Source organism: Hyperolius riggenbachi, chromosome 9 (genome assembly GCF_040937935.1).
Source record: "Hyperolius riggenbachi isolate aHypRig1 chromosome 9, aHypRig1.pri, whole genome shotgun sequence".
NCBI lineage: Eukaryota > Metazoa > Chordata > Amphibia > Anura > Hyperoliidae > Hyperolius > Hyperolius riggenbachi.
The window spans coordinates 73,796,072-73,809,863 of NC_090654.1; the positions used below are offsets into that span (position 1 = coordinate 73,796,072).

Consider the following 13,792-nt stretch of genomic DNA (forward strand, 5'->3'; position numbering starts at 1 on the left):
CTACCTCCAGTCCCATGACCACCGTTTGTCTTCCTCACCATCCTTTCAGGTGGCTGTTTGCCTACAGTCAGCCCCGGTAAACCTTGTTCAGTCCCACCCATCACCGGAAGAGATCTATGCAGTTCATAGACTTACATTATATGCGATTTTACAAGTATTTTCTGCTATGGGGCAGACCGTATGCTGGTATAAAAACAAAAAGAAAGCTAAATCTTTATTTAAAGGGAACCTAAACTGAGAAGGATGTGGATTTTTCCTTTTAAAATAATACCAGTTGCCTGACTCTCCTGCTGATCCTGTGCCTCTAATACTATTAGCCATACATCCTAAACAAGCATGCAGATCAGGTGCTCTGACTGAAGTCAGACTGGATTAGCTGCATGCTTGTTTCAGGTGTGTGATTCAGCCACTACTGCATCCAAAGAGATCAGCAGGATGCCAGGTAACTAGTATAGTTTAAAAGGAAACATCCATATCCCTCTCCGTTTAGGTTCCCTTTAAGCAGACCATATGTTATTCAGATAAGTGTGCTCCCTGCTTCACAGTATTAGAGACAGCACCAGCACAGAAGTCAGACAACCAAGGCAATTAGAGCTATACACCCCTCCCCACACCCTCGCTCTACCAGTAAGATGAATTTGGTTATCCCCAGGATCCACTTAAAGGATACATCCAGGCAGAATAAAAAGAAAAAAACATTTACCTGGGGCTTCCTCCAGCTCCTAGCAGCCATCCTGTGCCCTCACCGCAGCTCCAGTGGCTCCCAGTATCCTCCACTGCAGAAGCCAACTTCGCCAGGTCGGCTTCCTGTGCATATCACCATGTGGGTCATGTGGTCTGGCCAACGTTATCAGGTCTGTTCTGCATTTGCATAGTACAATCTTGATCACGTCAGCCAGACCACGTGACCCGTTCAGTGGAATGCACAAGAAGCCGACCTCTGCCGCGGAGAACACCAGGATTCACCGGAGCTGCGGCAAGGGCACAGGACGGCTGCCAGGTGCTGGAGGAAGCCCCACGTAAGTGGATTTTGTTTTTTTTATTCTGCCTGGAAAACATTTGGTGGTCGGGCCCTTTACTATGCAGCCCCTACTCTATAGAACTCACTTCCACAATTAGTGTGAGAGGCTCCTTCTCTGGACAGCTGTAAGAAAAGGCTAAAAATCCACCGCTTCTCCTGAGCCTTTGAGACTGCAGAATTCAGGGTCACAGCGCTTTGATTTCCCAGAGAAAAGTGCTATAACAATATTATGATTCAAAATATCCCTAGTCTCAGAAGATATAGGACATTATGGGTTTTCAGGTGGTTAAGCTGAGTGCAATAGCCCATTAGTGGAAATCGCTTACATTTTATCCTAAAATATTATCAAAGCCATTGCGACTAATTTCACAGTGGCCATTGTACTGCATATTCTGCAATAGCAGGAATACAGTAGATGGGACTGCAGCGCCGCACATTGTGTTGGGTACAGCGAAGCATACAGTGAATGAACTGTATACTTCAATTCTACTGTTACAGTAATGTGCTGCATGTAGTGCATTACAATACTGCAACCATTTATACCACAACACATGCCAAACTGTGATCATTGCATAGGTGGTGCATTGCAGCAAGCCACACTGCAAAGCAGCCATTACACCACACCAGGGCTGTGGAGTCGGTACAAAGATCATCCAACTCCACAGGTCTATGACACCACTGACTCCAGGTACCCAAAATGACTCCAACTCAGACTCCTTAGTCTAATACTTACCAGGGCTGTGGATTTGGTACAAAGTCATCCGACATCCAGTTTATGAAATCATCAACTCCAGGTACCCAAAATTGCTCTGACGCCAACACCCTGCACCACACACCTGTGAACACGGCCTTCGCGTGTTCACTCTCCTCCAGTTTAACCTCCATCCTATATCCTCTAGCCACTTACTAATTACAGCTGTGCATAGGGATTGAAAGAACCATAAAGCAGCAGAAATCTATACTTATCAAGACGATCTAGTCCCTTTCAGTGTGGTAAGCATACTGAGATAGTAAAGAGTTGCCGCAGAACTGATCCAGTCACCCCCCCCCCCCACACACACACACACACTTTGCAGAGTAGTAGGGCTCTGGGGTTTACACAAAATCCAGGGTGTGAAGTATGCAAGAATTCTAGTTTTCCAATAAAAAAATAAATAAATGTGTAGCATTTTTTACATCGAGTTAGCCAAAGCTCTCACTCAGCTCTTACTTTGCCGTTATGCCAGTGGCCTTAATCTGTGAGCAGCTACCAGAAATAGACTGTTTGCATGCTCAATGAGATGGTCATGTTTTCAAACTGCAGACTACTATAATTTACCAAAGCTAATACGAAGCTAAGATTTCAAATCTGGTTAAAAAAAATACAAGCACGGCTGTGGAGTCGAATTTAGGATACCTGGTGTCAGAGTCTTCATAAACTGAGTGGAGTGTTATACTTTCAATGAGTCAAAACCACATAAAATGCATTTTAACATGCATACCTACTAAACACACGACAAAGTAACCCTCCCTCTCATTTACAATCCTGTAATAAAAAAAAAAAATGAGTGAACTCTGACAGGAAGGCTTAAAAAGATTGCAGTCTAAAATAAGAAGGGATCAATGGCAAAAAAGCAAGAGGCTAGATAATGGTGCACCACGCCATCTAGTGGTCAAAGTTCTACAAGCCGATGTGAGATTTATTGTGGCATCTCAGATATATTTTATATTAAAAAAAATAAATAAAAAAAATAAATAAAAAACCACACACAAAGTAATTTCAGTCAGCTCCAGCAAAGGTTTAGTTGACAGGTTACAAAAAGAATAAGCATCGGCAACAATATATACTGAAAGGGCACTTTTACAGCAAAACCAAACTTCTTAGATACAGTAAAACCTGTATGACTTCTACTGCCGACAATCAAATATAAAAAGTAAACTGTGTGGACTTTCACAAAAGCACAGATGGGGGAAAAAAAATTCTTGACACTGGCATCTGCCAGCAAGTTAAAGAAAAAACAAGATTCAGTAATGTTAACATTGAAGAATGGGCGTGCCAGTGCAGAACTGGTGTGTGCAATAGACAGCCACATCAGCTATAGGCAACCTTCAGCACTGTAGCTGATTAGCTATCACAAGTTCCTGAAAGATTTTGCATCACCAGTTCACAAGGTATGCTGGAACTTGTAGTTTCTATCATATGATGGGTTTGTTCATTGTCATTCATTACAAGGGCCTCCGTATGGAACAACAAAAGCCCACTTTAGAAGAGCGTGTCCAGGATTTAGGTGTGAAGAGAAGGAGCGCGGTTACTGAATTCTTGGCCTGTTGTGGTAGTTTTCAGCAGAATACATCATCCTACTCTTAGAGGAGGAGCTACAAGAACAACACCATCACCTCGAACAAACAGCATGGGGATGTTCCTCTTTGTAGACTGTAAGAGAGAGAGAGAGACAGGCAGATACTTCATTAAATAGTGCATACAGGGCAAAAAGCCACAATGTTTGACAACATAGAACTTGTATACCCTTGTGGGACTAGAAGATCCTGTAGCAAAAAAAAAAGTGTCCCTGGGGGGTACTTAACTCGTGAGGGGGAAGCCTCTGGATCCCCTTCGCAGCTTCCACCGTCCCACAGTGGTCTCGCTGGGCCCCTCCAAACGGTGGCCACGTAAATATTTACCTTCCCCAGCTCCGGCACAGGATCAGGCGGAAATAGCCGATCCCAGTCAGGTCTGCTCTACTGCGCAGCTTGCCTGACAAGTTGTCAGCTGTGAGTTTGGAGGGGCCCAGCGAGACCACCGTGGGAAGGAGGAGAACTGGGGAAGCCTCAATAGGATCCAGAGGATTCCCCCTCCCAAGGTAAATAACCCCCAGAGGCACAATTTTTTTTTTATTACAGTCTATTTAGGGGGGGGGGGGGGGGGGGGGGCGTGAATAGAAATGAAATGGTTTACCTATATAGTGTTCTCCCCAAGCTTGGCTAATTCTGGTTAGCGCCCGGCTGTCATAGCTCCCTTATCAGGGCAGCACATAGAGAAGATGTGGGGCGAGCCAGCAGGGCAGTGAATATTAAAAAGAGAACCAGAGACGAGGCGCCCTCATGTATTTTTCCTTATAAATCAGTAGAAACATGACAGTAAACACCTAATTTGCTCTTTGTTTCATTGTTCTCTGTTTAATCTGACTTATCACCTCTGATAAGAATCCCCGACTGAGCATTCAGTCTGGCTTTGCTATGGAATGATTATAGCCGAGTCTGTCTTCCCTGGTGTCTTTTCAAGCCCAAGCCTGCCCCCTTGTGGCTCTGCTATAAGGACTGAGCTATAATCATTCCCAGAAAAGCCAGACTGAATGCTCAGTCAGGAGATTCTTATCCCAGCTGATAACAGACACTTTTAGCAGTGAGGATGAAACGGAGAGCAGGGTAGGCGTTTTCTCTAATGTTCCCACTGATATATATGGTAAAATACATGAGGGTGCTTTGTCTCTGGTTCCCTTTAAGAGGTGGGATCACACACACTCACAGCTCTCTGGGCCCGCATGTCAGCAGCAGATTGGGAGAAACATCGTCTCCTGTACCAGTGTACTGTGCTGCTGCCCCCCAGAGTTTGCTGCCTGAAATTACCATCATGCAAACCTGAATCATGCAATTCACACAACAAACTCTGGTTCAGCAGCGCTATTCACAGGCACATTGAACAAACTTTCTCAAACTGCTGCTGACACACAGACTGGAAAGACGCACGGGAGCATCCCACCTATTACCGGTAATTATGTGCTGCTTTCCTGTCTGGCCCCGTCTCCTCATCATGCTGCTGCCATACCAGAGAAAAGCTTCTCTTATCTGGAGGTGTGTTTGTTAGTCTGAAGGAGAGGCAGGAGCACCTAATGAAGTATATTAATAAATGGGTGCTAAAGACCATTAGGGAAGCGAGACTTTCTCCTGCCTGAGAGTGCGATTCTAAAGATAGCTTAAAGACAGACGGTGAGTCCACAGCATATCCCTAGCAGAAATGCTGTGCCCTGTCACATGTCCAGCCACATCTTCCAATCACCGATGTGCATCTGTTCCACTGCCACCGTCAAGTCCCCGCTGCCATTCAGGTCCTGTGCTGCTTCACCATCATTCAGCTCACTGCACAGGAGACTCGGGCACTTTATAGACTGGAGTCCTGGCAGAAGCAGGTGGACATCGAATTACACTAAAAATCCTGCCTAGCAACAGCGAAGATTCTCACTGGTCCACAACACAGTGAACCAATGAGAATCCTTGTTGCCAAGCACGATTCTAGTTTTTTGTAGTCTAATGGGAGCCTGCTTTTGCCCTGGTTCCGATCCAGTGTTATCCCCAGGACTAATTCGGTGTGCGGGCCGCCCGGCTGTTTTAAATCACCGCCCAGGTGGCATCATGTGCCCAGCTAGGGTGCCCCATGGGTGATTAATTGGCAGGGGTGATGTGAGGGGCAGACACGCGATGCTGTGCACTTACTGTAATATGTGCTCTATGCACCCGCACCGCTACCTGACTTCCGCCCCTCCACGTCATGTGCATGCATCTTGTTTGCTCTGTCTGCTGCTGCTCCAGTAGGTGTGTGCTGATTGGTGCTGGGCTCACCCTGGCTGGCTGTTGTCAGTCACGCCAAGTTGGGTAGAGTTGCTCCACCCCCTCCCCAGTAGGTGCCTGCCGATTGCCTGCACAGAATATTTGTGAATCGCGGTCGCTGGATACGGTGGCCACCATCTTGGTTTCGGCGACAGGCCTGGAACGCGAGTTATATAGAAGCATAGAGGGCGCCATTGTGGCCGGGAACACGAAGAATCACTCGCATTCCCGGCTCCTGTCGCCAAAACAGGAAGTGGCTGCCGGCGGGGGCCAGGAGCATCTGATGGAGTCGGCGTGGGCACGATACAGCTGCAGGGGGGGTGCTGGGAGCCCCAGGTGAGTAAAATTTTTTTTTTTTTTTTTTTTTTTTACAGAGACTTAAGTGTCCCTTTAAGCCATAGACCCTGAACTAGCATGCAGATCGGATGTTGGACAAATCTGACGACATTAGCTGCATGCTTGTTTCAGTGTGCGATTTAGACCCTACTGCCCAGAAAGATCGTCAGCACTGCCAGGAAACCGGCATTGTTTAAAAGAGTTAATCAGCCAAAATCTACAAAATGAGCTTTGCTCATCTGGGGCTTTCTCCAGCCTCTTGCAGCCAACTGTCCCACGCCGACCGCTCCACCGTCCTGATCTCTGAGCACGGTGCGGAGCCGACCCGTCCTCACTGCGCTAACCGAGCCTGCACAGTAAGACGCGTACAAGGTGGGCTTGATTGACAGCGACGGTTAGCACAGTAGAGACTCCGCACCGTGCTCGGAGACCGGGATGGCAGATCGGAGCGGTCGGCGTGGGACAGTTGGCTGCAAGGGGCTGGAGAAAGCCCCAGGTAAGTAAAGCTCATGTTATAGATTTTGGCCGATAACTCCTTTAAAAGGAAACAAACATGGCAGATTTCATAGGTCTCATACCTCAGGTTTCTTTTAAGTTGAGAATAGCTGGTTTTAGAATACATGACTACTGTACTTACAAATAATCTCACAGAAACGATTTGTAAGTAGTGTGTAAACTAATACCGATGTGGAGACGTTGCTGGTGTGAAAAAACAGCACATTTTCAGGTTTTGGCTTTGAATCCAATAAAGAGGTAGATATAATCATGTTACACTTCCATACCTTATAAATCTCCTCATAGGTTTCCTCGTCAATCTCAATGGTGGTCACAGTTTCCTCCACATCCCCAAGTATCATGTTTAAGTGCTGATCATAAGCCTGTATGAACAGGATAAGAAATAAAATGAAGACCACATGGTTACTTTGAACCTGTAGATGGATCATAGGGACTCACATGTAAGCGTCCTCTGAGCTCTCGATCATTTCTCATCTTCACGTAAATCCGCTCATCTAAGCTCAGCCGGATCAAGTCCAGAGGCTCCTCCACAGTGTTGGTAGTCGGCTGCAATTCACAAATATAAGTTAGAAGGAAAGCATCTGTAAAGCCTTTTCCTGACAAACTACTGCTAAACAGTAACCACCGACCTCTATCCAACACTCCAAGATTCTGACAAAATGATCTGAGAGAGAGTTAGTGTCATTACTATATATACCCTGTAAGGCCTCGTTTGGAATGCAAACGCATGTGATTGCACACTCTGCATTGCGCTGCTGATCCCGTTCATTAGGGAATGAGATAAGCGATGCGCTGTGCGGAAAAATGCACGCAGCAGTGGGATAGCACATCGCACTACTATGCAGCACCCAAAGTCTGAAGGTCAGAAGTGCTGTCTATGCACTTCTGATGTTCTTCCTGATCACACACACCATACACGCAGCTGAAATACACACGGCAGTGTGTGTAGTGAAGAAGGCCTAAAGCGCTGCACAAGATGCAGGCACTCATGCATACCTCTCACATAAGGCGGCCAGAGAGGATTGGAGGGTGTGAATACTGATATGTAGCACTCAAAAAAATTCTAAGATCTGGTACCAGGGGCATAGCTACAAACCATCATGCCCCCCTATGAAAACCACCTTAGCAAGTGCAGCAAATTGCCACAAGTGTGGTCTTTTTATTCCCTCCTCCCCCAACAGTTGTGGCAAACTTTCCCCCACCCATAACAAATGCCATTTCAAACCCCAAGAAATTGAGGTTAACAAGCAAGCCGGATCTTTACCTATTCCCAACACCCGAGCACTGCCTGATTGCATGGTTTTCCCCCACCCTTTGGAAGCCACTTTTTTGTTCATTCTTCCTCCATGACCCCACCCTGTAGCAACAGACACGGGGCTAGCCTGAAGGCTGACAACGCATCTGTACAGCATCGGCAGTCCTCTGTTGCTCAAGAAATCATGTACCCGTCCCTGCCAGGAGACAGATGTCCCTCCGGTGTGTATGGGGCTAGTATTGGTTCAAGTGAGCAGGCAAGAAAGTGGATAGGGAAATTCAACTAATGGATGGACAACACCCTCTCAAACAGCTTGTTTTCAGATAGGTTGTAGTAATACACCAACAATAATCTGCCAATTTCAGTGCTTCAAGTTGCAGACAGAGAACTATGCCCTATGGACTTTCTCACTGCCTCACCTCAACCACACTAGCTACTGAGCTTTAGCTAGTTCGTGTCATCAAACACCCCCTCCCTCACTGTAAGGGCCGGTTCACACGGACGGCAGGCGGCGTCTACCACCAAGCGTTCGGGACCCATCGGCTAAACGCTCCCATTCAAGTGAATGGGAGCGTTTAGCATTGCGCGGTTACCGTCGATAGCATAAGCGTGGCGTTCCAATCCCGATTTAACGCGTCGTTTCGGCCGTCCCTAGAAGCCGCATGCGACGTCCAGGGACGGCTAGCCGACGTGGCTTCATGTCCCCCTGCGGGGAGGAGAAACGCCGATCGCGACGATCTCAGTACTGCCGCCAGCGAACAGGACGTCACAGGACGACACGACTTCCTGGCCGCCCCAACGCCGCCTGCCGTCCTTGTGAACCGGCCCTTAGTGTGGCCTGTATACAAATGTAAAGCCTAGTAAGTGTTGCCTTTACACATATTCCTCTCCCCTCCCTGGAATGTCCAGCCTGTATTCAAATAAATCACATGAGTGTTCAATCTCATGTGTTGAGAAAAGTAGATCAGGTAAAAGGCCTGAAGGTGTCCCCCTCCCCCATTTACAAACAGAGGTAAAGATCAGCCAACTGCATAAGGCCAAAAGAGTATGCCTGCAAAAAACCCCCAAAAAATAAGGATAACTATGGCAAATAAATTTGTCTAAAGGCTAGTACACACTAGCAATTTTGATTGGCCAATGATTAGTCAATTTTAACCACCTCCATGTAGTATGAGGGTCAAACAGATTTTCAATTCTATGCAGATTATATAGGTAAATGGTCATACTACATGGAGATGGTAAAATTGACCAATGATTGGTCTATCAAAATTGCTAGTGTGTACTAGGCTTTACTCTTCACCACACTATCCAAAGCTAAAACTTCTAATTGAGCTGGTACTGATAGCTGGAAGCAATCAGATAATCACTTCCTCTCATACTATGGCTATCATTCATAAAAGGCTGTGCAGGGGAAAAAAAATGGCCGTGAAAGTACCGCATTTGGTATTTTACACTTTTGTATGCCAATTCATAAACATCTTCACAGCTGCAATAGAAGTGCTGTGTTTTACCGAAGCCTCCGTTGCCCCATGGTGTGCCTCCAAGACCCCCCTGCACGCCGCTATACCCCCCGCAGTGCTGGCGACACGCAGCGTGTCGCCAGCACAATGTTTACCTCTGCCTGTCTGTTAGCGCCGCTCCCCCACATCGGCGCTACCCGCCCGCGTCACTTCCCTCCAATCAGCGGGAAGGAAGGGACGCGGGCAGCGCCGATACGGAGGAGGCGGGGGAGCGGCGCTAACAGACAGGCAGAGGTAAACATTGTGCTAGCGACACGCTGCGTGTCACCAGCACTGCGGGGGTATGGCGGCGCGCAGGGGGGTCTTGGAGGCACACCATGGGGCAACGGAGGCTGGTGTTAGTGTGCACAACCAGCCTCTGTGCCCCACTATCATAAGTAAATCCCACCTCGAGTTCTCTTTAATCTACTTAATTGACTCAGCGTAGAAGAACTTCCATAAACTTAACACATGGCAGGCTTTTTGATGTGAAATACACAGCCTAAGGTATTCAGGGGAAGCCTTGTTTGTTCCACTCTCGCTGCTGCTGCATGGGAGATCTCACTGCTTCTGCTTTTCAGTCTCCATTAACTTTGCTCTTATCGTTCTTTTATCACCTCTTCAAAGCAGGCGGTATGTTCCGTGCCATTACCGCCTGCTCTAATCTTTATTAATTGACATTTACTGACGTGTTGAGGTACCGGTAATTACCGCACAAGTTGGTAATTTACTTCACTGCTCCAAAATTTCAGCTTTTCATGCGGTACCTGCTTTTATGAATTGACATTTTGCAAAGTGCTCGGTAAAGTCAGCTGTTTTCTGCATTACCGCATAATGCAATGCTTTATGAATGATAGCCAATGCTCCAGGTAATACAAACATGGATTCAAGTAACTTAAATGTACCATTCCTACAAAGCAGCAAATGGACATCTAGTGTCAGGCACAGTGAGAAAGGACTCCCATACAGGACCCACCTTGCAGTGCTGGGTCCCAAGTCCCAATCAAAGCTCTATTTGCACATAGTTTGTATGTTCTCATGTCTGCATGGGTTTGCTCTGGACACTGCAGTTTCCTCCAACATCCCAAAAACATTTAGAAGTTGGCACGAGTCCAGTTAAGGTGACCCAGCAAGAAAAGGGAACAGTTCTCCAATCACAGCACAACGCATTATGATTGGTCGAACAGTGTAATATTTGTAGAGTAAATACTGTGGCGCCCCACTTCACCGTGAACAATAAAATTGCCGCTGTGTTAGGATAAATCCTTGTATCCAAGTAGTCAATATTCTAGTTGCAGTTCACAGCGCAGGTATATTCTTTCTTAAATATCTTTCCACTCCACCATCTGTATGCACTCAAAGTGCAAAGGTTTATCCCCGGATGATGGCAGATAGCCAAAACTTGTCGGGACATGAGCGGGCAGAACGGAGCAGGGTCGATTACAGAGTTTTAGTACCACATTGGGCTCTATTCTCAAAGAGCCAAATTTTCCGCAAAATGTTACCGCTATATTCCCGCCAGCAGTAAACTCTGCATTTTTTCCACATTCACTAATATTTTCCGCATGCGGGGAAAATGATGCGGAAACAGCCATTATTCATGCGGGAATCATGCGGTAAAAAGGTCGCATGAAAAAGTTTAAAAAAAAAAAAAAAAAGTTAAAGTCCAGCAAGCACAGCCCTTAAGCCTCCAGACTTCATTAAAGTCAATGGGATGCAGAATATATCACCTACTATTTGTAGGTGATAAAAAAAAAAAAAAAAAAGACGGTAATTAACGACGAAATGGTGCGCCTGAACATTTTTGAGAATTGATCTTTTATTGCGGAAAATACCGACTTTTGCAGAAATTTTTCCGCATGAATCCTGCACTTTTACCACACTTTTTCCGCATGCGGAAAAAAACATGCGGAACATTTTGAGAATTCCAACTTGACGGTATTTTGGGTGCAAACTTCCCGCATGCACTTTACCGCATGCGGGAAGTCTTTGAGAATAGAGCCCATTGGGTGGGAAGCGCTACACACCTGGGGAGGGTCCTAAGTGGATTAGGGCCCTCTAGAAGTAAGGGTTTACCTCGTATCACCTGTACTGCCCTTTTTATCCAGAAATAAACAAGAACTGATATTATCCACTGAAAGCATCCCGATTTGCTTTTTTTGCACTTTGAGTGCATACAGGTGGTGGAGTGGAAAGATATACATCTAAGGAAGACTATACCTGCGCTGTGAACTGCTACTCGAATAGTGTAATATGCTTATCATGTTATAGACTACAAAGAATAGGATTATGATAGGATATTAGATTGTGAGCGCCTCTGAGGGAGTTAGGGACCTATGCACTCTGTAAAGTGCTGCAGAAGATTTCATCTATACATGTTGAGTTATGATAGAGTGAAAACTATTTCATTTGGTTTACAAGTCTAGTCACATAGAAGGCAACACTGTCCTATGTCAGTGACTGGAGATGCACTGGAAATGAATGAGGATTGCAATGGTTGTTCAGCCAACCACTCCAGCTCATGGACTCTCTCCGCGCCTCTGTGACTCAGCCCGTCAGTATATAATGGGAGACCCCGGCTTCACACTGCGGAGGTGAGAAAGTATGGGAATTCATTCAACCCCACCAAGGCAACCCATTCCCACCTGCTCTCCATCGTCCGCCATGCTGCAGGTGGCGCGCACCGGAAGTAGTCAGTGTGTAGGAGAAAATAAATCGCGCTCTCGCGAGATATACGCGTCTGACAGGAGAGGAGCCGGCGCGTCAAATCAGATGCGCGCTGCGGGTCATGTGACTTCCTGCGGGTTTGTTATACAACAGCAGCATGTGAGAGCTGTCTATAGGGGGTACCGGGGAAGATGGGGAAGAAGACTGGAGTGCTGGAGAGACCCAATGGGGGGAAGAGACTGCGGGAACCGGAGCGGCCCAATGAGGGGAAGACAGCGCGGAGACAGCCAGCCAAGCGAGCTCAGGGTGAGGGGGGAGCTCAGCAGCCAATCACAGTGCAGCATTCATCACTAGGGAGGGTGTCATCTGCAAGCCAACAGCTGATTGGTTCATACGTCTGCAGTTATTATTTTTATATTTATTATCTTTGGTATGAAAGATGATCAGCGAGATGCTAATATTCTAAGCTATTCTAAGCTGCATGCAATTTGCATCAAAGTCAGAAAATTAACATTTTATTGATCACTTGTCAGTTATCTTTTTTAGGGGGGATCATCAGGTACTAAAATAAGCAGGGTCTGTACTTTGCATGGGGCTAATTAGATAAAATCATTTTATGCATATTTAATAACTCAAATCGATAAAAGAAGCCAGGCTGGCACTGCTGCAGTAAACATGTGTGCTTTATTGGTAGGCAGGTATCAGCAACTTGGCATAAATTGCATCTCAAAAACAGATATTGTGCATACCATGATTCCGGGGAGACGGCTGTTTTGCACCAACCAGTGCTTCCTCCGAGGCTTTGTTGACATGGGGTTTTATTTTTGTCATGAGATTTAGGCGATGTTCACAGTGGTCAGTTGCATAATTCACACGTTATAATGACTGTGAACTGCAATGGATGGACCGAGTTAGAATAACATGATCCGCTACTGTGAACTGGCCAATACAATTGTATGGGCAGTGAGTTGACATGCAGAATTATTCTGCAACCCAACTGACCACTGTGAACAGGGCATTACTCATATTGATGCAGTTGGGAAATGGGCCAATTAAATGCAGTACCTGATAAATTTGATTGGACCAATTCCTGACTGTATGTACACTCAAATTGATTACTGTCTCATGGACCTTCTCTAGTAATGACTGATTACTCAAACTCTCAGTTTATTAATTGAACTGTGTTAGCCATCAGTAAGGGCCCATTTCTGCAGAGGTGCCTGGCTCTTCTACTGACCACATATGCTATTGCTCCGTTGTTATTGCCTGATGAAGCGGGATCAAACCTGCAAAACGCGTTGCATATTTGGAGTTCATAAATAAAATAAATTGACTGTCTTTACTACAGTCGTTGTGTGTCTACTTGGAGGAAGTAAGTCCACCACTACAGTGTTCTCCCCAGAATTTTTTTCCAGCCGGGTGGCATGAAAAAGTAGCCGGGTGGGTTGAGATGAAAATGCAGGGCAACTCTGCTTACAGCATAGAAGGAGGTGAGCCGATGACAGCCGGGTGGTCACCAAATCTAGCCGGGTGGAGCACCCGGCTAAAAGAGCCTGGGGAGAACACTGCACTACCTCCTCTATTTACCAAAAATTTGTTTTTTAAGCTCATTTAGCTTCCTTTTATCCTTTTGTTCTCCTGCATTATATTTAGTCCACCCTGGGTGGAGGGTTGAACCCCTTTTTTCTCATCTACAGTGAGCTACTTCTTATTACTGAGTGGGGTCAGGAATATCTCCCCACCTGCCTTTACAGTGGTTGCCTAATGGTAACCCTGGTTTGTGAGTATTAATATTTACTCTATTTAGTAACCATTTACCAGTACATATTACACTATTGGGGCTCTTGGTGTTCCTTGTTTTTAGCTAAGACCCTTTGTTTACTCAATCCTACCATAACTGAGACTCTGCTTGTC

The 13,792-nt window shown here is 46.1% G+C and overlaps 2 protein-coding genes across 4 annotated transcripts in view; one reads left to right on the forward strand and one right to left on the reverse strand.

The window, feature by feature from the left end:
* Nucleotides 1–2,778: 2,778 nt before the first annotated feature.
* On the reverse strand, nucleotides 2,779–11,961 carry LSM3 (LSM3 homolog, U6 small nuclear RNA and mRNA degradation associated). Its single transcript, XM_068253070.1, has 4 exons — nucleotides 11,857–11,961; nucleotides 6,896–7,003; nucleotides 6,724–6,819; nucleotides 2,779–3,434 (listed from the first exon to the last, which is right to left on the reverse strand). The coding sequence occupies exons 1-4, from the start codon at nucleotides 11,875–11,877 to the stop codon at nucleotides 3,354–3,356; spliced, it is 306 nt and encodes a 101-aa protein (XP_068109171.1). The 5' UTR covers nucleotides 11,878–11,961; the 3' UTR covers nucleotides 2,779–3,353.
* XPC (XPC complex subunit, DNA damage recognition and repair factor) overlaps nucleotides 11,960–13,792 on the forward strand; it is a 50,192-nt gene continuing 48,359 nt past the window's right edge. For 2 of the 3 annotated variants that reach the window (XM_068253066.1, XM_068253065.1), the window contains exon 1: nucleotides 11,960–12,184. In XM_068253066.1, coding sequence (XP_068109167.1) covers nucleotides 12,070–12,184 — 115 coding nt within the window. In that variant the 5' untranslated portion in view covers nucleotides 11,960–12,069. The remainder of the gene's footprint in view (nucleotides 12,185–13,792) is intronic. The other variant, XM_068253064.1, reaches the window with a different exon arrangement.

Coding starts and splice junctions, on each gene's coding strand:
- LSM3 (XM_068253070.1), bottom strand. CDS start 11,877: ATGGCGGACGATGGAGAGCAG. Junction 7,004..11,856: donor TGGCGGACGATGGAGAGCAG/GTGGGAATGGGT, acceptor TGTGAATTGCAG/CCGACTACCAACACTGTGGA. Junction 6,820..6,895: donor AGCTCAGAGGACGCTTACAT/GTGAGTCCCTAT, acceptor CTGTTCATACAG/GCTTATGATCAGCACTTAAA.